At 46.0% G+C, this 22,396-nt stretch overlaps 1 protein-coding gene across 8 annotated transcripts in view; it reads left to right on the top strand.

Annotated features, from left to right (window-relative positions):
• Positions 1 to 22,396, top strand: part of BIN1 (bridging integrator 1) — a 101,105-nt gene that overhangs the window by 64,089 nt on the left and 14,620 nt on the right. For 4 of the 8 annotated variants that reach the window (XM_064451288.1, XM_064451284.1, XM_064451282.1 and 1 more), the window contains 6 exons: positions 2,159 to 2,244; positions 4,038 to 4,113; positions 6,117 to 6,199; positions 13,726 to 13,876; positions 17,887 to 18,015; positions 20,904 to 21,011. In XM_064451288.1, the coding sequence (XP_064307358.1) occupies positions 2,159 to 2,244; positions 4,038 to 4,113; positions 6,117 to 6,199; positions 13,726 to 13,876; positions 17,887 to 18,015; positions 20,904 to 21,011 (633 nt within the window). The remainder of the gene's footprint in view (positions 1 to 2,158; positions 2,245 to 4,037; positions 4,114 to 6,116; positions 6,200 to 13,725; positions 13,877 to 17,886; positions 18,016 to 20,903; positions 21,012 to 22,396) is intronic. The other 4 variants (XM_064451289.1, XM_064451285.1, XM_064451290.1 and 1 more) reach the window with 2 other exon arrangements.

The raw sequence follows: 22,396 nt of genomic DNA, 5'->3' as shown, positions 1-22,396 counted from the left end.
CTTCCAAGCAAAACAAATCCCACTGGTGAGAAGATCCCTGGGCTGACAAAGGAGTGAAGAATTAATTCATTGCTGTACCTGGGACTTGAGAGCACTAACTGAGCCACAGCATCCCTGATTCCTACAGCTACTCTAGAGTGAACGTTGCCTGTTGCTGATTTTGCCTTTGCCTCGGGATGTCACAATATTCACATGTTGCTTTCTAGGTTCTTTGACCTTCTGAACAGGTAAACGAGAGAGGGAAAGACAGTTGTTAGTATTCACCATATCTGAAAAATGAACAGCATTCAGTGGTGCCTCATCTCCCAGCTATCCCATCTCGTGGGTTGATTCTGGTTCCAGTCTGGTTTGGAAGTTAGAATAAGATAAAGCCAAAGGATGGACTGGGATTTTTGTTTTGCTCCCTTTAAAATGGTTACATTAGAAACACTCTTTCATAGAGGGATCTTAAGGCAGAATGATTCTTTGTGATCATCGCCTCTGATCCAGCATAAACTGTGTCTCTGTTTAAATGGGCTTTTTGTTTGTTATGTGCAAACTCTCTTGAAACGCTGGGGTTTTTCAGTAAGTGTAGCAGTAAAATACAGGGGTTTCTGGGTGGAAGCATCATGGCCCATTCTCCCCCGCCTGCTCCTCACAAGGTCTGCTTAACTTTTGAATACACCCCAGTTGTGTGTTTTTCTGGGGGAGACATTCTCTTCTGATCTTGAGTACAAAGTCTTAGCCTTGCCTTTGGCAGCAATGAGTGACCCTCTGAAAGGTGGAGCTAGCTAGAAAGTAGGAGCTTCTGCAGCTTGCTCGTAAGTCAGGAGGGAAACGGAGAGTGCCAGGATCCTACACAGCACAGTGAGGAACAGGACTCTGAACTGTAAAATACTTTTAAGCCCTTCCTCCCATCAATCCTATTTTTGCATGTACCTGTCACTAAGGAGTGTAAACTGGATTTTTTTATTAAGCTGGCACAAAGAAGATGAAACTTAATTTTGCAGAAGGGGTAGGAATCTGACTGCAGGCTTGTTGAGCAGCATGTAGGCTCTTTGCAGGGCCTCGTGGTGTTGCGACATTCCTGCTGTTGTCACACATATAAGTAGGCACTTGTGCTGGCCTTCCTGTTAAGATGTGTCATCAAGTTGCTCATGCAGGGATTTGCTGTCCTGCATCCCACTGCCTGGGGTTATGGGAGAATGCTGTGCTGTTGCAAATTACAGAATAGAAATGTTTTAATTAGCAAGCTTTGAGTTTTAAGTCAGGGCACTGAAAAGAGGAAAAGGTCACCTGGGGCAAATATGGGAAGGGGAATGTGCTTGTTGCTGGTGTCTGCTGTCAGCAACAGAAACCAGGATCATCCTTTTTGTCACTGAAACCCAGCAGAATTCATGTATCGGTGTTGGGGTCTGTCAGTGTCTAGGTCAAATTTAAATTTTCAAGTGGGAGAAGGAGATCCTTTACAAGGCATATTTCCTTTGGTGTTGGTGGCCAACAGCCAGCCAGGAATTGCTCTTGTATTAGATTCTCACCAATGAGAGTACATGAGACTGCTGAAACCAAGATCTGCTGCTCAGGCACGGCAGCCTGGCCTCCTGCTGGCACAACTTATGCTTTGTGTGCCCTTCCTTGCTTTTCCAGTCAACTTTGAGAGAACTGTATCAGCCAAAGATGCAGACCTCCTCCCTTCCTCAGAAGAGATGGGGCTTTGGAATGACCTTACCTGAGCAGAGAGAGTCCCCACAAGGGAGGACTCTTCCACACCATTTGGGATGGATTTCAACTCTTTCAGGCACCTGGCAAGGGCCAGGGGCCACTATTACCTTCACCTGTGTCCAAGCTGGAGGCTGAATTGCCTGACCAGCTCCATTCAGTTTTTGAATCCAGGGAAACTTAGAGCTTAAAACACATTAGTGGATGTTTGAATTACTTTCTGAGTATCCAAAGAGGAAAATCCATTGAGAGGAAACCTGAGTAACACATGCAAGCTTGAAGGGGCATCAGGTCACTCATGATGCAGCCTTGGTTCCTGGGAGACTCATTTGTGATGGAGATTACCCGGTACCAGAATTTTGCTTGGTCTTGCAAGGAAGTCAGAAGAATGACAGCTGTCCCTGCCCTGCAGGGTACATGTCTGTGCTGGAGCTGATAATCTCCCTTCTCTGTTATTAAGGCTGAAGAAGAGTTAGTAAAAGCTCAGAAGGTGTTTGAAGAGATGAACGTTGATCTGCAGGAGGAGCTGCCTTCGCTATGGAATAGGTGAGTGCTGGAAGTTTTTCTAAGGGCTGGTTGGAAGGAAGCGAAGACCCAAGCTCTTCTCCTTTGCTTGCGCTGTGTGACTGCTCTTTTTTTCTGGATCATCTCGAGAGTCTGTCCTAGCCTGTCCCCCCAGCCAGGTTCACCTTGGGCTTTCTGTGCTTTGCTTCATGATCCTCACGAAAGAATTTTACCAGAAGAGAAACTGTTTCTGTGCTTTGATGTATTCCTTTGCCCCACAAACTCTGCCCTGCCTTCCTGCCAATTACCCAGCTTGTGCTGTAGACAGCAGACAGAGCAGGCTGGTCACTAAGATTTTGGGTGTGGAGCTGGCTGGAAGGAACATCTGCAGCTGAGTGGGTATGTCAGCTGACTGATTAAGGGAAGATGAGATGTCAAAGGGCCTTATACAGTCACTGGGGTTGGAGAGCACCAAGAGGTGATCACTGTGTCTTGCCATGCAAGTGTATGAGTAGCCGGTGAAGCAGCAGGTTTAACAGAAGAGGGGGGATAAAAGGACAGGTTGCTCTGCTTTGGATGCTGCTTTCAGGTTTGGGCAGCTGGGTGAACATAGATGAGAGAAGGATCCTGGTGTGGCTGCCTTCTCTTGCCCCTAAATGTGCTTCTGACTACGTGACACAGGACCCAGTGAGGAACTAGTGGTTATAACTGGCCTGTTGTGGTCTATTCAACAAAGCATAGCCTGGGCAAAAGAAGATGGGCTGAAAGAATAGGAAGACTTGAAAGACCATGGGTTTGCCATACCAGTGATTATGGTGATGAAGAGGGAGGAGAAAGAAACAGACCAACATTTAGCTTGGAGGATGAACTGGAGGGCAGGAGAAGCTGATGTATGGGGAGGGCGCAGTGGAAAGCAGGCAAAATCCTCCTAGGAGTGTCCTAGTTTTTTATTTTTAAATGCAGTGATCATGTCTGTTGGCAGTGCCGGTCTGTGGGGGATGGAGAGAGTGGGTGGCAGCAGGGTGGGAGAGCAGAGTGCTGACGTGTACCTTCACTCCTCTTTCTTCCCAGCCTGGGTCAGGACTCTGCTCAAAGCAATGTAGAGGTCTGGCTGAGGTTCCATGTGCAGAATGGTGATGCTGCTGGCCTTAGAGAGCATCTCCCTCCTGCCGTTGCTCTGCCAGCTGGGTGCTGGTACAGCACTCGCTGTTGGCAGCTGGTGGAGGAAGGAGGGTGGCAGGTAGCTGCTGGGATTTTAAGGTGCCACAGGTTGTTCACAGGCTCCTGCTATCCAGCTCATCCTTTTACTTTCCAGTTGCTCTCTGCCTATTCTGTGCTTCCTTACTCTTCTGGCCCTGAAGCAAACAGTTCATGCTTTTTTGCTTCCCCTGGTGCTGAGGGACTTCAGAGTGAATTAATATCTGTGCTCCTGCCAATTCTCCCAGCCCTTCCCCCACTCCATATGTGTCACAATGTCTATCCTTTTCCTTTCTATCACCCTACCACTGTTTATCTTTTTTTAATTTACTTTTTTTTTCTCCTTTCTTTCCTGCCCATCCTGCACCTACCTCTCCCTTTAGCCAGCACAAATTCAGCTCCTATCCCACCTGGCTTCCTCCTCACCTTGGACGAGTTTGCCCCATACCTGGCCTTTGCTCCATCCATCATCCCCCTCATGCTTCTCTGCCACCCTTCTCTTCCAGCATGTACCAGACCTGAGGCAGTTGAGTTTGATTGGGAATGGTGGGTGGGAGGTAGCAGAAGGGGCTGAATTGAGAGTTTTTGGGAGAGCATTGTGTCCATTAAGTTCTTCTTTCTCATTTTTCATTTGGCAGTCGTGTTGGTTTCTACGTCAACACATTCCAGAGTATAGCAGGCCTAGAAGAGAACTTCCATAAAGAAATGAGCAAGGTAAATCAACTAATAGCTTATCCTACTACTATACCCTCTCCTTACTGTTACTAAAACAAAAAAAGAAACCTGAAAAAAAACCTGCTGGAGAAAACAGAGCATTTGCCCTGTGTCGGGGGAAAATGTTAACTGTTATTTTTTTTCTGAGCCATCTGGGGGAAAGGCTAGTAAGGATAGTAATGTAAAGGGGTGGAGCACAGGGAAGAGGCCGCAGGGCCATGCAGCAGTGCGGAGTTTCACTTGACAGGGCTCATCTGCAGATCCACAGAGGGAAGGGAAGCTGCTTTCAGGCCTATCTCTTGCTGCCTTTTTTAGTTTGTCTACATTATGGATCAGTAACCTATAACCTGGGCACTCTCAGCTTGGTATCCATTTGCCTTCTCTGCTGCCTGGCAGCAAGTTGCTGTGAACCCTCATCTGTCTAGCTGTTGGGATGAAAACAGCAGGGAATCTGCCAGTTTGCAGGTGGGCCAAAGACTGAGACCTGCCTCACTCTGGTCCCTCAGGGAGGCACTTCCCAGCAGTACCTCTCTGCTTTGGCATCTTTCCTGCCCTGTAACCCAAAAGAAGGCATTTCAGTGCTTGGTATGGCCCTTGCATGGGCTACCAATTGGCCACGACTTGGGAATCACAGCAGTAATTAGTGTTGTAACCTGGTGGAGGTAGGCTGGATCTTGGTGCTCTGTGCCAGCACCTAGCAGAGACCTCAGGAACAGTCTGTAGGGAAGCCCCCCATTGCCACTTTCACTTACAAATATGTTTGGGTTTTTTTTTTCCACTTAAAAGCTAGAGAAGTGGTGAATTCCTTAGGTCTGTATGCTGCTCCTAAGAATTTCACGCCCTCTGTAAATGTTGCACTAATCTTGATGAGTGACTGAGAGACCAGCTGGAAGACTCTTGTGTTCCCTCCCCTCCCCAATGTCATCCTGACAACAAGACAGCCGCTAAGCAACAAGCAATATTATAGTCCGTCAATTCCCAGCAGCCAGGGGCCCTCTGCTTTGGTGTAGTGCATCAATTTTGAGCCCTGCTGACATTTCATGGGGACCCTTCTGATTAATAGCCTGCCCTTTTCCACTGAGGGATGAACTGATTGTTAAGAATAGGGAGGGTTGTTATTATCAGTTTGTTGCTCTTAACTTAGATTCAGCAAAACAGGGGAAAGATGCTTGTTAGACAGGAATTCTCTTCTCGTATCATCTTGGATTTTTCTTTCCTGGGGAGTTTTGTATGAGAGCAGGGCTTTTGCTTTGTTCCATAAGAACCATCTGCTTCTTATTACTGCTGTAGCATCTAATTAACTGCTGGTGTTGCTGGCACAATGCCTCCAACATTGATTGCATTGGATCCCTCCTACCAGAGATAAATCTGGCATCTTGTCTTGTTTATGAATTGGCTGTTTCAGAATAGGAGTGTCTGGAGTGAATATTGCAGCCTTTGCTGCCAGGGAGTTTAACCCCTAATATTGCATTTCTGCAAAGATATCCATGTCCTGGCCGAACCTAGATCGCCCAGGCAGTCTGTGAAGTCAAGGCTTGTTGTTGACGGGAAGTACAGCTGCCTTTGGGCTCCATAGTTAAAATGGCCATATCCCAAGGTTTATAAGCAGGTCTAAGAAACAGCTTTGGTTACAAAATCCAGAGTGAAGCTTCGGTCTAGCACATACACCCTTAGGTAAACACTCTCCCTGCTTCTGCAGTGGCACCTGGCAGCACACTGGTGGCAGCAGTTGATAGAGAAGCAAAGAGGATGATGTGTGAGGGAGACGGAGCATTCCCACGGGGTGTCAGCAGCTCTTCAACAGTTTGAGTGCTGTAGCATTTCATACCCCGTGAGGGAGTGGAAGCAGATGTAGGGCTGTTCTCTCTTGGGATAGCTGAGTATATGCATATGTCTGGGCACCAGTCTGTTTGGTCAGCCTGTGCAGGCCAGCACAGACTCTGTTCTGGCACTTGGGCTCTTTTCTCATTCTTTTTCTTTGTTTTGTGTTTTGTATTTTGCAGTTGAACCAAAACCTCCATGATGTCCTGCTGGGTCTAGACAAGCAGTACTCAGCCAACGCCTTCCCCATTAAAGCACAGCCCAGGTCAGTAACTGTAGGAGTAGTCTTTCCTTCAGCAGGGGAGGAGGGACAGGGATGTCTTCACTGGGGATATTGAAACCTCTGGTGTCGTCTGCTGGGGAGTGATTTGACTACCTGCATATAGCCAGCCCATGCCCTCCTGAGACTTCCTAGAGCATGTCCAAGATTGCGCTTAAGGCTGGGTGACAAAATGCAATACCTCTTACCTTCCTAGAATAGCATCTGGAGGCCTAAACTTTCACTAGGTGCTGATATTTATTTAGGCAACTGGTGGCTCTCAGCTCTGCTTTTTTAAAGTTGAATTCCATGCACTGACATGTAATACTGAGCTGCCCTTCCTTCTGGGTCCGGTTGCCCAGCATCTGTCCTGTTCTTTCCCTCAAAAGCTTCCCTCATGTACCTGCAGCTTGTGAGCTTGGGGACCAAAAGCCCATTTGTTTCCCCAGCCTCCTCTTTGGTCCTCCAAAATTGGAACCACCTGTTTGCCAATGCCTTATGCCCCTCTTATGTACCCAGCTGAGGTGTGTTTCTGCTGTGTGTGTTGTGGAAGTAGTTGCAGCCTCACTAATATGAGGCCTCTGATCTCAGAGCGCTTCCAATCTGCACATATGCAAGGAGTGAGTGTCCTCCATGCCTTTAGTTTTCTTTCCTCAGCTGGGTCCAGTCCTGTATGGTTAAGTGCAAGTCTGCACATTCTCTAGCACTGAGAGGGGAGGGAGAGGTCGGGCTCTGGATGAGGCTGTCTGGCTCCCATCCAAATGTGTGAGTGATGAAACAGTGTTGGGCTCTGGCTTCCAGCTGCTGCTAATCCCCCATGCTGGGTGAGCAGGAGCACAGCCCAAGTACTCAACTGATGTGTTGTTGGAGGGAGGAGGTGAAGTCAGCATGAAGTAAGGGCAAGCTGTGGTCTGAGTGCATTGATTTGGAAGGGCTAGATCAGCTGTTGAGACCTCTGTGCTCCCTTGTTTCTCCTCCCAGTTTAACCTCCTATTGCAGCCGTGCATAGATGACTTGCGTGTCTTGGTGTTTGCCAGCTCTAAATAACAGGACATCTGAGCTGAATTTGGCCCTGGAATTTTGGATTGTTAATACCAAATTTCCAAGATGCTAGTAGGAATGCTTCTTGTGAAAATAATATCTTCTTCCCAAGTTAGCATGTGGTGTCTGTTGATCATCACAACCCAACAAGACAGAAGCGTTGTGAGGAGGCTGTGGGGCCCATCCTCTTGCTTCCATGTGCCACGCTGTCTCTGATAGCAGCATCTTCCTGGGTCCTTGGAAGAGGATGAGGTAACAGGACAGATGAAGGCTGTAGCCATTACTTTGTCCAGCTCCTTCTTCCTCCTTCCTTTCTTCCTCAAGGAAGTGATTGCAGACTGTAGTGACAGCCTGGCCCAGACACGTTTATTGTTCTTGTGACATGAAGTTTCTGGCCTGAAAAAGCTTACCTGTCCTCATGATTCACGCCCCCACAAACTGCTAACTTCATCTGGGGCTGTAATGGGTGCCTCAGCCGCAGTGCTGTGCTCTGTGGCTGGCTACAAGACCACGTGGCCCTAAAAACCGAAAATGAGTGCACACACAGAGGTCCCTGTGCGTGTAGCAATCTGAGTGTTGCTGCTTCATCGCTTAATCCCTGCGTCTCATCTGAGATGCTAGACCTACCCCAGAGTGACTCTTTTCCTCCTGCGCACAGTGGAGCAGGGTAGGAGGATGTAGCAAAGGTTTGCCAGGTAGTGAATATGTTTTGCAGTGAGCAGGAAATGCTGTGAGGCACTTCTTTCTCTCCTGCACATCTGGCCTCTCATTGTGGCACAGGGCTGGAGTTAGAGTGTGCAGGAGGAAATAGTACTCACTGATCTGATTGCTTATTGTGGTCTGCAGTAGGAGCAGGTGGTTCCCTAGCCCTTTGCTACTGGGAAGGGGATTGGAGATGGATACAATGGCAGGAAATGAATGAAGAGGTGTAAGAGAGGCAATTATCTGTGTACATCATTATGGCATTCATGCGAGGCCCTACAGAAATATTACTGTGGCTGATGAATCTAATGCTGGCTGTGTAGCACAGTAGCACAGAACAGCTGGTGTATTTCTGGGAACCTCAGACATATGTTTGGAATTTGTTTATGAAAGAGTTTGAAGAGTATGAAGGGCTCAGATGCCTAGAAGACCTAGGAGATCTGTAGTGTTATCCTAGTATGATTGAACAAACTGGAAAAAGACATAGTAGGAAAGCTGCTGATTAGGTTCCATGTGTAAGGCTGCGCACAGATCATATAAGTAAAGGAGAATGGGGAGCTTCTTTCTCGTGTACCAATAGTTCCAGGGGAGAGTGAGGTACTGTGATTACCTGTGGGGGAAAAAAAGGGACACACAGTTCTCTTCTGGACTATACAGTTTCCTTTTCTTCATGTGCATGCTGGCCCTGTATTCTAAAGAGCAGGGAAAACATTAGTTTTCTCACATGTATGTAGACCTTTGACAGGCACAAAAAGGCCTCTTCTACCCTCTCCAAACCAGGCCATAGCTTTCAAGGAACAAGGGGAAGTGTGAGTGTGCGTGTGTGAGAGAGGGGAGATCTTGTAATTTTGATTGCAGTGAGTTTTGTGGCACCAACTGAATGGGTCCTCAGAAGCTTAACTTTTCCTCCCTGGTTTGACTGTGCCATCCTGTAACGGAAACGATTTGCGTGCCATCCTCAACAGAAAGAAAACTAAACTGTTCGCCAGGCTGAGGAAAAAGATGAGCAGGTACCGGTACGGAGAGCAGCATTTCAATACGTGTTTAATTTAGTTCCTAAAACTGGAGAGGCTGTTGCTGGACTCTTTAACAGCCTGGCACGTGTTAACCCTGTGATGGGAGAGGGGTCCTTTGCATGATATGATGTGTTCATGGCCTGCTGGGTCCTGCTGAGATCTCCCTCTGTCTGGATAATCCCATTAACTGCTTGTGTGCCTGGTTTGAATCCTTGCTTCTTTTCCTATCTAATAAGGCAGTGTGAAAGCTCAGGCATTGTCTGTTCAGTTGGGTTTTTTTGTGACTGAAAGTGCGGTGCTGGGTTTTCCATGGGAAATATGGGCAATTTTGGTGATTAACAGCTCCTAGTGTTACCTAGTGGGGCTTGCCCTTTTGAACAGGTCTGAAATGTTGCGTTCTCATTCCCTGCCCAGGCAGGGAGGATCACAAGACAGGCATTTCACAGTCAGACGTCCTGTCATGTCTACCTGTTGCAGCTGGGAGGATGAGGAGGTGGGAGAAAGACACTTCCAGCTCTGTTCCTTACTTGCTCTGCTCTTGAGGATCCTCACTATCTTGCTCCATGCATTTAAAATTTTGTGCAGGGCTGAAGGAAAAAGCAGCCTGTTGTCTTGTATAAAGACTAATGTCAGCATCTTGCCTTTCAAGACAGGGATGGCATTGAATAACTGGATTGCTACAATGCCTAGAGTTTACCATACCCAAGGTCAAGGACTCTGACAAGAACATTCTCTGGAGCAAAGTGGGAATTGCTGCATAATGGCATGGAAACTTCCTCTAATTTTTGTTTTTCTTAGTCTTTGTGTTGGTACTCCCTCCATGGCATCCTTACAGGAAGAAAAAACCCAAAAGTTTTCAAGGTGATGTCCTGCCAGCCCTAAAAGCAAGTGCTGGTGGATTGGGATACTTGCTTTTCTGATCCTGGCTTCCCACTGGCTAGGGCAAGTCACACAACCCTTCTTTGTCTTTCCTATGCATCCTTTGTAAAGTGGGAGGGAAGCTGATGGGCAAATCTTGGTTTTTATATCTACAAATGAAAAGTAGTGAAGGAATGTCTTGTGTTGTTACTGTTCTGAGGCTTTCTACTGTAGGAAAAGGAGGATTCACAAGAATGCTTCTCTGGATGCCTCTCTGGTCTTTGGTTGGACCAGTACCAGGCAGGAGGTCTAATATTTCCAGTCAGGAAAGGAGAACAGATGGATGCTACAGCAGAGGGAGTGCTAGTAAATCTTATCTCAATGAGCTCTAGGCACTACATCCTCTTGCTCTGCCCTGATAAAGTCCAACTGGCCCAGCAGTTAAGGTGCCTGGCCTGGCCTGTGCTGGGGGTTTCTGCTGTCAGAGCAGCTGCTGGGGTCACAGAGAAATGTGCAGCTTCTGGTGCAAGGATGGAGAGTCTGGGACTTGGTCACTCTTTGATCTGCAGCAAAAATGTACATTTATGCCACCATATGTTATGTAGGTGCTTTTTCCTCCTTTCTGCTGCTCCCTCCTTTTTTTTTATTTAGTAAAAAAAAATTCTCCAGCCTGCTGTGGTGCTAAAAAATAACTTACTTTTGCCTAAAGGGTCCTTATCTGAGCCTTAGCAGAGATGCCAATGTTTTTTAATTTTTAGCTTGAGAACTTGGCAGGGGGTGACTAGTCTGTTTTTACCATATTGGAAAGTAGGTTTCATCCCCTAATGCAGGTTTGTTACAAGCACACGGGAACCTCATCTGCAGATGCTACTCTGTTCTTCCAGAGCAGACAAGGCAGCCACATGAGGGATCTTGGAGCCCAGCAGCACTAAAAGAGGCTGGGGGATTTTGGCTTTCCCTGCAGCTATAGTAACTGCATTAGACTCTGTTCCCAGCTCTATTTGCAGAAGAAAGTTGACACACCCCTTCTCTTCCCTGTCTGATATTCCTGGATTTGGCATCACTTCCCAGTTGCTCATAGGAAGGAAAAAGAGAGAGCAATGACCTTGTTTTGACTTGCTTTTACTGTGGTACTCACATTTGGCCAGTGGGGACAGTCCTCGCACTCTTGCTTTTCCCTGTGTTTTCTGGAGGAAGCAGTCAGTTTGGAGACAGGACTTTCATCTGTGTGGGCAGTGTGTGCTCCCTGGGGACCCGTGAAGGACAGAGGATCCTGGTTACAAGCTTGCTTGACACTGATTGCACTGGCTAAATGTGTGCAAAGCAACAAGTGCAGGAATGAAGGTGCCCTCAGGGGGCTGGAAAAGGCTCAGCCAAAATTAGCACTGGCATTTTCCTAGGGGGATCAGCCAACACATCAAACAAACTCTAAATAGTAGTGACTTAATGAAGGCTTTATTGCAAGGCCCTCTGAGCCCTTGTAGGATGAGGGGAAGAAACTGGGCTGCCTCTCATGTGGGAGCCTTTTACCAATATATCTCCAAATTGAAGTTGCTGCCTGGCACCAGAAATAAGGCACTAAAAAGCTGTTCCATGGCCTTTAGAAAATAAGCCTGAACTCCTTTCTCACTGGGAGAAGTGGCCTTGTGAGGTTCCTAGAAGGAGAGGTCTACCTTTGTGTTGGTAGGCCAGCTTATAGCCAGTAGTCCCTATATTCCCAGTGTAGACTGGACACTTGAGTAGTCCTGTCAGTCTAGCTGTAGATCACTGTGCCCTGCATCTTCTCCAAAGTGCTTTCAACTCTAGGGAAGGTAACATATATTTTTTTTCCCAACTCTCGCATCAGAGAACATTTTCTTGTCATTCCCCTCTGCTCGCTGGTGACTCCCATTTAGAGCAGGCCTTCCTTACCTTTACCCTCCAACCATTCCTTCCTTTAATCTGTAGCACAACCCTGTCATTCTGCAGAATGCTTCATACAACCCCATTTTGAAGTGATTTCTGGGGACCTCTGAGGAAGGACACTGTAGGCATATCCAGTCAAACTGAAGAGCTGCAGGGACTGGCGACCATATTCTTTAATCCCTCCTCTTCCCTTATTCCTCTCCCTTTCCCTCTTTTTCCCTTCGCATATGTGCCCCTGGTTGAGAGCTGCTGGCAGAGAACGTAATTGGGTGGTTTGCATCACGTTGGTGTGCTGCTGGCATCAGTGTCATCAGAAATGTCTGACCTGCATGTGGACCTGAGAACAAGCGCTTTGTGGGGAAGTGTGCGTGTGGGGTGTGGATATGGGGAGGAAGCTGGGGGGAGTGGGTGAGGGCAAAGTGAATGAAGAGGGAATGGGATGGGGAGCTTGACAGCTGGAATGCTGAGCAGGGGGCGATGCTTGCTTGGAAGGGGAGGTTTGTTGAAATGCGTTGCTGGCCCTTCTTCCTCTTGCTGTCCCCCTACTTGTGAGTGTTTAGGAATAAGGCCGTCATGCATGTTAGCCAATGACCACCACACCTCAGGCATCCAAGTGTGAGTAGATGTATGTGTCTGGAGCTCTGGGCTCTCTTGGGACAGAGCAAAGAAATAATTGACTGGATGTCCCTGCAGAATCAGGTCTGCATTGCTCTAGTCCTGGACCTATGCCAGGATTTATTGTCTGAAGTTGTAGGAAAGGATCTGTTCCTTTCAGCTTTCTCCCAAGGCCTTTAAATTTTGCAAGAGCTGCAACTTTATGATTGGAGGCAAATATCACTCCCTGTAGATGAAGTTGCACAGCCCTTTTGCAATATTCTGTAATATTCTGCTTTCAGCTGTGTATAGTTTTGCCAAGCTGTAACCACTCCTGCTAAAATATCCTCTACCAGTGTCTGTTCTTCTACATGACTTGAGATAAATTGATTAGCTGCTTTTTGGGGACCTGAATTTCAGCCAAGATTATTCAGCTGGTTCTGAGAATTAGGCTGGGAAAATGGTTTTACCTTTATCCCTGTTGGAATTCTCTGGTAACCAACTTTTTACTAAATCTCCCATGATTCTGTACTTTGAAGCACAGGCTTGACACTTGGCCAGGGCATGCCTTTAGGGAAAGGCGTGTGCCTCTTGCCATTCCTTTGAAAAATCTGCCCAAGTTATGAACAACAAATGCCATTGGCATATGCTCCACGCATCTTAATTCCCTGAAGAATCACTCATGACTGTGTGTCAGAAACAGTCCTGGAATAAGGACTGATTGGAAAGGCAAGGGCAGAAGGGCTTCGTCATTGACAACAAGGCTGGGGAGACCTTTCATAATAGAAAATCTTTATTAGTAGCCAGAATCTCACTGTTTCTTTGCTGTCTGGAATTATCTGTGAAACCTCTGGCTACCTTGCCCCTTTTCCAGCTTAGCCAGTTTGTACCACATAGAGGAATATGAAATTCTATGATTATAGGTCCTGTGAATCTATTAGTCATAACCATGCAGGTGTCAGTACACCACCATACAGAAATTTTTTTTATCTGTAGAATTTAAAACTAAATGAGCTGCACAGAACTCCTTCCCCTCATCTGTTTCCCCAGTATTAAAAGACTATGGCTTAATGTCAGGCACTTTTGTTAAAATCTAGCAGAATTAAGGATGCCTGGTTGGGTTTTTTTTGTGTTTTTCTGAATCTGAGGCAAAGTATATCCATGCAGTAGGAATTCAGTGAGTGGCCTGCTGCACAGTAATGTGCTGCAGTGTGTTGGACTGCAAGTGACTCAGCAAAGATGCTTCTCAGAATCTTGTAGAGGCTTCAAATATCTTCATCACATGTCTGGGCAGCGAAACAAAGATATAATGGAGGCCACTGATCTGTGCTTGTTAGCACAACTCCTCCTAGGCCTGGCTCAGACTTTTCTCTGTTTCTCTTTCCCTCTCTCCCTTTCTCTCTCCACTTCCTTCAGTGACAGCACCCCAGCGAAAGCAAATAAAAGCCCCTCGCCTCCACCAGATGGATCGCCCATCACCAGCCCTGAGACCAAGACTGTCAACCATGAGCTGGAACCGTCTACTTTGGAAGCGCCTGGGGCAAGCATCCCAAAGTCACCATCTCAGGTAGTGTCCTGATGACATTGACCATGTCTCTCCAGTATGACCCCTGATGGTACAAGCTCCGTGAGTCAAAGACATCCACCAGTTGCTTTTTTGGACCTCTTCCTGCTGCTGAGCACAGAGAATATGACATGATGGTTGTTCTCCTTCACTGGTTGCTGAGAATGCAAGTTGCTCGTTGGCCATGCCTACATCATACAGGGAAGAACTAAGCTGTCTCTGAATGCCTTTAGAGGGGGAAGGCCAGTAATATATTTTACCATCCAGTAGGATTGCCAGGAAGATCCCAGGGAGGATGGAGTTGTAGCTAGGCGAGGAAGTTTGTTCTTTACATTTGAATTAACCTGTGGAATTCAATGGTCTAGTTTCTTCTCAAGAACTTCCATAGCTGAGGAAAGTTCAAAGAAGAAAGTTTAATATTGATAAGGAGAGCATCTGTATTTGCATGATGTTTAACTTCAATCCCAAGATAAAATGTTATGTTAAAAATAAAGGCATCATATTCTTAAGCTATGAAGAAATTAGGTGGGTACCAGAAAGATGACTGTCCATTATATGGAGTCTGATACTTTCCATGTGGCCTTTGTTAGTCCTTTCCTTACACAGGAGATACCCAGCAGCATGTTTACAATATCCTTCTCAGTATATCATATGATACGTTTTACTTTAGGATTTAAGGAAAAGAAAACATTTCCTTCCTGTTCCCATCCTTCTATTGGTGGGTGGGGAAAGATCTTAGTAGGGAAAAATAGGAACTAGGCCAAGTTTGTCTGGTGCCAATCCTTGCATTTCAGTAAGGGGGACACCAGGGAGGAGTCTTCCAGGAAGAGTAAAGCTGAGAGGGGTTCTGGCCAAAATGGTAAGAGGGAACCTATTGCTTCTGAAAAGAAGCAGGTGCAATCCAGAATTTCTGTGCTGTTGTCATGTGTAGCAGTGTGATTCCAAATCCAGGCCTCTGGTGTAGGCTGTTTTCTCTTTCTGGATAGCCTCTCGCAGCATTTTTCCCTCCACTGCATTTTTGATTTTCAAGATTATCTAGGGACCAAAAGGAGATTTTTGTACATTGGCAAAAGGGTCTTTTCCAGCCCTGTGAGACATGTGGATGCCTGGCAGTATCTTTCCAGAACTTCTCCAGGGCCTCTGCACCACTCAGCATTGCACAGCCTAGGGCGGCTTCACCACCACCCTGGCTAGGACCTTGGAGTAGGGTATGTGTATGGGGGAGGGAAGACAGTGCATCCAGAATTGCCTTCCTGTTTTTTCAATATTGCCATAACTTGACTGAATTTTGGAACAAGAAATTGTACAGATTTATTGAGCTGTTCATTGCAGACTTTACTCACCCTGCCTATGGACTTGTCTTGCTGAGTTTGGCTTCTTCCTTTTCCTTTTAATAGCCCACATAAGCCTTGTTTTTGCCAGCCAGCAAGTGCTTTCTCATTCACTTGTTGCCTTCCTGACCACAGGAATGGGGCTGGAGACACCCCTTGTCGAGCAAGCAGAATATTCCAGTGCAGGCCTGGCTGGAACCTCAGGTGGGCCACTGGCAAGACTGAAATGGTATTTGCAGCTAATGCTGCCACCTCCTGGCAGCTCTTTCCCAGTCTATATTAAATCCATTCTCCTGGGCCTCACTACAGTGAAGGAAAAGCTCCACTCCATATTCATACTAGGTGCTAAGAGATGGAGCTGGCTCCAGGGGGAGGGAAGGCAAGGACAGGATTTTCATACTCAGAGCCAAGCCTGGTGTCTGTATGGATAAAGTCTAGAAACTAAGTGTACGTCAGCTTGCCAGCCAGCTGGAAAACACAAGTGTCTACTCTGTCAACAGTGCTTGACTTGTAATACTGAAATCTTCACAGTTGTTATTACTTTGGACCTATGGGTAAGTGATTTGTTCTAGGGTCCTCCTAGGGAGACTAGGGGCCTCATCCTCTGGGGGAGGATGGAACAAAAAGTAAAAAGCAAGTACAATCCTCTGGCCGCTTCCTGTCTGAAGTATTAATGCAAACCATAAGCAAAGGCTGTGGAGAGGAGGACAGCAAAACAGGAGAGACCAAATAAATACTAACTAATTTTTGAACTGTTCCCTGTACTAAAAAAATAGGGGTTTTTACTGTCCTGTAATTCTCAAACAGCTTATTTCTGTCTTTTGGAAGAAGCTACTGCTATCAGCTCTCCACATGGAATAATTTAATGATGATGCAAGACTTCAGGGATCTGTGAAATTTCAAAGGTCAAACTTTTGCTCTCAGTTACACCACTGAAACAGTGCAATGACGCTTTTGAAATCAGTGCAACTATGCTAAATTTAGGTAAATCTCTGTGGGATCCAAGTCAGCAGAAAAATTTTGAAGAACTTGTTCTATTCTAGCTGGCAAAGTTGTTTGGGCTTGATGAATTTCCAGGTATAACCCAACATCAATATGCAATCCTTTTGTTTTTGAAAGTGGTTTTAGACTGCTTGTAGAGATAATGCTGGACACTCTGGAAGTGGTGGTCCTCAAGACACTAATGCCCTGGGAGGAAGGGGACTGACTATTTTAGAGAAATCAATAGCAAAAAAGTCAGGATCTTTCTGGCTTCAGAGTTTGTAATTGGAGCCTCTCATTTCTGCAGATGGTGGCTCTGTTCTGAGAATAGCTTTTTCCTGAAATTTCTGGTCCCTTCTTGCAACTGGCAAGCAGGGGATTTTCCGGAAGGAATTGTTCTTAGGGAATATGGACACACCACCTTCTGCAAACAGTGAAAAGTTGGAAGTGAACACACTACTCATTATTTTCCCCATGCCAGCTATTCAGTGGAAAATGTGTGTTTGCATACTCACAGTCTCTAAAGTAGGTTAATCCAGCAGAAAACCAGGCATATCCTTAGCAATCTGAATAAATGCCTTGTAGAGCTCAGTTATGTGCTGGAGGAGTGTGAACACAGGACTAGGAGCCAGGGATTGCTGTGTTTCAGATCTGGGCCTCACACTACTATGCTGGGTGCCTGTTGTCAGGTATCTGAGTCTTGCTGCTTTGGGATCCTAGATACAATGAGAAGATCAAGTAACTGTAAAATATCACTGTAAATGGAAAGCATTGTCATTGCTGAGGATTGCTGTGGTGCTGGGTACTTTGACTGCTTTGTTCCAACACAGCAGCAGCTCCTCAAAGTTTGTTTTGATCGAGAAATGATCATTTAGCCTTTTGCATGAGAAGATATGAAAAGGATTTGGATGTGTTGGTCTAAGGAGGGTCTACCACAGCTTCCCATGGGGTTGTGGGTGTTGGGATGGGTTCAAGTTACAGACGCAGGCTTTGTTATGCGTTCTCTGGGGTGCCCATTTGGGTAACATGAATTCATTAGCATCATTGCTAATTGGTGAAACTGAGAGCAGAGTTGGGCCCACAGCAGTGATGGCTTCTCAGGAGTTTGAATTGTTCTTGCCTAAAGCTGAGAAACAGTAAGACGCCATCAACAGCTCCTTCAGCCCCTTTTTATGGTACACTGATAACCAGAGTACTGGGCAGATCAGTGTCTGTCCTCAGTCACCTACCCATAATACGACAAATTGAGTCTGGTCTCACATTTCCTTTGGTATGGTAAGTACGGCAAAGGGAGGCAGTGCTGGCCTCGTCTGTTGAATCCTGTTCTCAGTAATTGATCTGTTCCCTTCCCAGTGGTGGTTTTGAAGGTTGCACATGCTTTAATTATGTATGCATGTCCTGTCAATGCATATTAATTTTGTTACGCTTCTCCTCTGCAGAGAGAAATGTGCCCGTGGCTGAAGTGTAACTAATGATGCCAAACCTTCTCTGGAGGCGTGTGGTTGTGTTTTATTTTGTTTTGTTTCAATTCAGCCCTTCACCTTCCCTACCTCTCTCTTCAGATGGAGTTGATTGGACCCTGCTCTGTGCCTGTGGTTGTGATTTCCCCCACCTTCAGTTTTTATGGCTAACCTGATTCCTGTCTCTGGTTTTTTTGGGTGTCGCCGTCTGTGCTGTGGCCGTGTGCTCACTTGCATGCAGTTGAGGAAAGGGCCTCCGGTGCCTCCGCCTCCAAAAGTCACCCCCTCCAAGGAGATCAAGCAGGAGAACATCATCAGTCTGTTTGATGACAATTTTGTCCCTGAGATAAGTGTGACAACCCCTTCGCAGGTTAGCTGCTATGCCCTGCCTTATATTTGTCTGCCTTTCAACTTTTCCTTTTGACCTTTCTTCTCTTTGGAGGTGTCAAGCCATGAAACCTGGTCAGGTGAAGGAGGAAGGTAAGCGAAGGCAAAGGGTTAGATAGGAGCTAACTTAGAGAGGAGGGTGGCTAGAAGGCAGCTTTGACTAATACGTTGCCCTTTGAGAGCCTTCCTTCATAGAAGAAACAGAAGTGCAACCAGTGAAGATGTCAGAAAGTAATCACTGCATTTTGTTCAGCAAGAATGCACACAGATCATGACTCCCTTCATATTCCATGATATCCTCTCTCCAGATGCACCGATCCTGGGTGTCGATGAAGCATGTGGTTTCGGCTCTTGTACATCCCCAAGTGCTAACCCTGGCACCTGTGCCAGTTCTGGGACAAGGCATTTTTGTGCTTTTTATTGCCTTCACACATGGGCTTTGTGTTTTAAAGCCCAGACCTGCATAGGAAAGGCCAACAGGAATTGCCTGAAGTTCTCTTTGCAGAGAATAGGTGCCTCCAGTTTAGATGGGCAGGACTGTGCCTGCTGTGAATTCAGGAGTGCTGATGCTGTCTGTCACTCTTCACCAGCCAGCAGTTCCCATCAGAATGTTTCTTCCTTGTCATATGGCATAAGTTGAAGCCCTGAGAAAAGAAAAACATTTTAAAATTACATATTTTCCTCTTCACTTTCCTTTTGATTTACATCCCTGCAAGAGAAGATGCCCAGGTGGGGAATTCTGCGTTGTATCTAGGAGAATGGCAGTCCATATGTATATAGGAGCCTGACCAGATTTCTGGCTATATCATAAGATACCTGTATCTACTTTTTTATATATATAAATACACGTACATGCGTGTGTGTATATATATATATATATATAATTTGTTTTTCCTAAATGCTTGTTAAAGCACAAGTAATGTCTCTATCAGTGCTCATCTGTGACTCATTCCCTAACTTTCCTTGCATCATGCTGCTCCATTGCCTCTGGTTTGCCACCTTCCACCCAGGTGCTGAGGAGCAGAGGTGGAGTGGGGAGGGAAGGAAGTCCATGTCAGATTTTTGCATTGCAATAGATAAAGCTTGCAGAGCAGAGATGCTTTGACAGCAGTGTTGGAAGGCGGGGACCACAGGCAGCTGAGCAACTCTATCATTTTCTGTACTTCCTTCTCCTGTATCACAATGGACAACTCTGCCCCATAGTTTGTATCATGTATTTCCATGTGACTGCCAGCCCTTTGTCAGATGTACTCTTCTGCACCTAATCAGTGTTCTGACCCAGGATGGGATCTGCTGTGAGTTTCAATCAGATGGGAGCTCTGGGGGAGGACTATGGTTGCCAGAACAATGTTTGCTGAAGCACCCAACACCCAACAGCCACTAGCGTTCAGTGTGTTGCCCAGGGCCATGCCTGTTAAATGTCTTGGCTCCAATGAGCTCTTGCGGGAGATCTGGGTAAAGGCAAGGGTTGCTAACCCTTGCATGTAAATCTTGAATGGCAGGTAAGATCATTCCATGGCTGGAGCCTTTGATGTCTCCCTACCAAACAGAACTAAAGATTGGGGTTGGAGCCTCTCTCATGGGTGGCCCGGATGTGCTGGAGGAGCGTACTAGAATGACAGTTGGCTTCTGCATACTGGTCAGAATTTATTATTGTGAGATGGGAGAGCTTCGTTTCTTCTCCTCATTCCTGTGGATCTCAAAAACTGGTGTTCATAATGGAGAGAAAAATCTATGAGAGAATTGGAGTGAGAGGAAATTAGAGGAGGTGAAAATGATGGTGGTATGGGTTGTATTCAGAGGACTTTTTCTTAAATGGTGTCTTTTGCTACTTTCCAGGAGTTTTTCCATGGCGGGGCTATGAGATAACTGTGGAGACCAACCTGCCACACTTGGTGTGTTGTTGGAAAGGTAGCTGAAGCAGTGCGACCAGTGAGCTGGGTGGTCTGTGGAAACAGGAAAATCTTCCTGGACTTTCTGGAGAGAGCAGCTTCCCTTGAAGCTGAGTAGAAAGGAGTGTCCTGTAGTGGTTAGGTTAAATCTAAAAACCAGAAATGATAGTTCACTTTTCGATACTGATGACCATGTCCTTTGTAGTGACTGTTTTATTTATGGTAACCAGTGAATGTGCCATCATTGTTTTTACCTAAAGTGTTAATCAAAGAGTTATTCTCCTGACTTTGAAGAGTGTGGGGAAGACTCTTAGTTTTATGAGTTGTTAGACTCATGTGTGCATTTTTCTGGGATGTCCAGAAATGGAAACCATTAAACAGAATTTTTGTGTTTAGGAATGATTCAGATCCCTTAGCCAGGGTGAGCTGCCATATTCTGTGTTCTGTCTCAGGAGGCAGGAGGGGACTAGATGCTTTGGGAGTTAGCTCTGAGGTCTGTCAGACTTGCCTTCCAGCAGTTTGAGTGGTTTTCTGCCTGGATCCGTGTTCCTGAGATAAGCTGTATGGATGGTTGCTCTTCTGTATGTGGCTGAAGGAGCCTGTCCTGGGCCTTTAGTACAAAGGCAGCTGGATAAGCTATGGGAAATAGATATAAGGAGAAGCCCTTCTGAGTCGTAAGTGGCAGTGATCCTCCTGATCACAGCAGGTCAAGTGCTTACGCTCTGTCAGCTCATTTGGCCAGGTGGGAAGATGAATGAGTCCTGTGGAAAAGGCTCAGGTTTGGTTTACAGTGGCACCCATGCCACTGCCTGTGATTATAGGCACCAGTCAGTCAGGAGTCCCATCAGGTGTTTGCATTGCCACCATGTGTTCTGTGCTTGCAGCCATAGCTCCTGGATGTCACATACCCTCCTTCTACTGTGCACGTGTGTGTTTGTGTCTAATGCTCGTACTGCTTTTCTTCCTCACTGCTGCCAAGTTTGATGCCCCTGGGCCCTTCCAGGAGGGAGCCAGCCTGTTGGATCTGGATTTTGATCCCATTAAACCAGATGCCACTGTGGGGAAGACCCCCACACCTGCCTCCCAGGTTGGTTCATATCACCATTCCTTTTCCCTTCGTAACTGACTTGTTGCCAAGTGTGGCATGACCTGCACCCACGTGAATGATAATGTGGACCTAAGCCGTGAGTGGCAGAGCTGGGTTCCCAGACCTCTGCCTTGCAGATGAGCACCTTAGTCTTCTCTGCTGGTTGTGTAAGTCCAGTGAGAATCAGGTGGCTATTAGCTTGGCCACAGTCTGGCACTAGGTGTTTGAGGGATGGTTGTGCTTTGCTCTGGTGGTCTACTGATTGACAACTTATTCAACTTAATGTATGTCCCTCCCTAGATTAGCACCCTCTATATGCTATATGGATTTAAACTGTTACTCTGTGGATGAGAATTCAGCCCCAGTTCTGTGCTCCTGCTATTAATTGCTATCAAATGGATTTTTCATAAGCATTCTGATAATCTGCAGTTGCTTAAGGTGAATAAAGCTGCAGATAGATATTCAAGTGATGTGAAACCCTTGTTTTTCTGGGTATAACATAGCCCCTGTTCATAGTTAAGAAGCAGCTTCCTCCCTGAGCATAGCACTGCGCAGTGCAGTGTCAAAAAAGATGATGCCTAATTCTGGTCTGGCCTGTACCTGGTCCTCTCCTCTGTCAGAGGCAGGTGGACTGTACTTCATTTTGTGTCTAAATGGCTGGAGGCTTTGAAGTGCATCCTGAATTTGGCTGTTGTCCTCACCGAGGCTTTCCATTTCATATGTATGAAATAGTTATTTTTTGCCTGTGGTTGCCATTAAAGTTTGTAATAAACATAATTAGGATGTTTACAGTATTTTTCCAGTATCATCATGTCAGGTAGGCCTGTATTATGCAGATTTTTGTAGTGATAAGACCTCTCTTATTAGAGAGATCAAACATTAGGCATTTGATTCTTCAAAATTAAAACACTGAATCCGCAAAGTACTAGTTATTATCATAGTTTGATACACACCGATATGGCAAGCTACCACTTTCTGGAGCTTTAAGTGGGCAGATCGGCATTTTATGTCTGCTTGCCTGACAGAACAAGCTGCATGCCCGGAAAAAGCTTTTTTTTTTGTAATTTATTTTACAGGGTTGTGTTTTGTGTTTTTTTTTTTTTTTTCTGAATCACCTGTTATAACTTGGATAATTTGGCATACTGGCGTAGGATATGAGTGTAATTTTGACTTAAAATGGAACTGTTACCCTTCCAGCAAGCAACAAATATTATACTGAGTGGGTTTTCCAAAACTGCTCAGTAATAGCATAGTTGGAGTTCTAATGTGTTCATTATTAGCTTCAGAAGTCATTAAAAGAAAGTGTCTTTCTAATGGTAACCACAATACAAAACCTAGCAAAAAACACCTAGCTTTCAAAACAGTCAAATTTATTTCTTATAGGG

Source organism: Phalacrocorax carbo, chromosome 5 (genome assembly GCF_963921805.1).
Source record: "Phalacrocorax carbo chromosome 5, bPhaCar2.1, whole genome shotgun sequence".
Taxonomy (NCBI): Eukaryota; Metazoa; Chordata; class Aves; order Suliformes; family Phalacrocoracidae; genus Phalacrocorax; species Phalacrocorax carbo.
The sequence above is the reverse complement of the archived record's forward strand: the minus strand, read 5'-3'. Positions and strand labels throughout refer to the sequence as shown.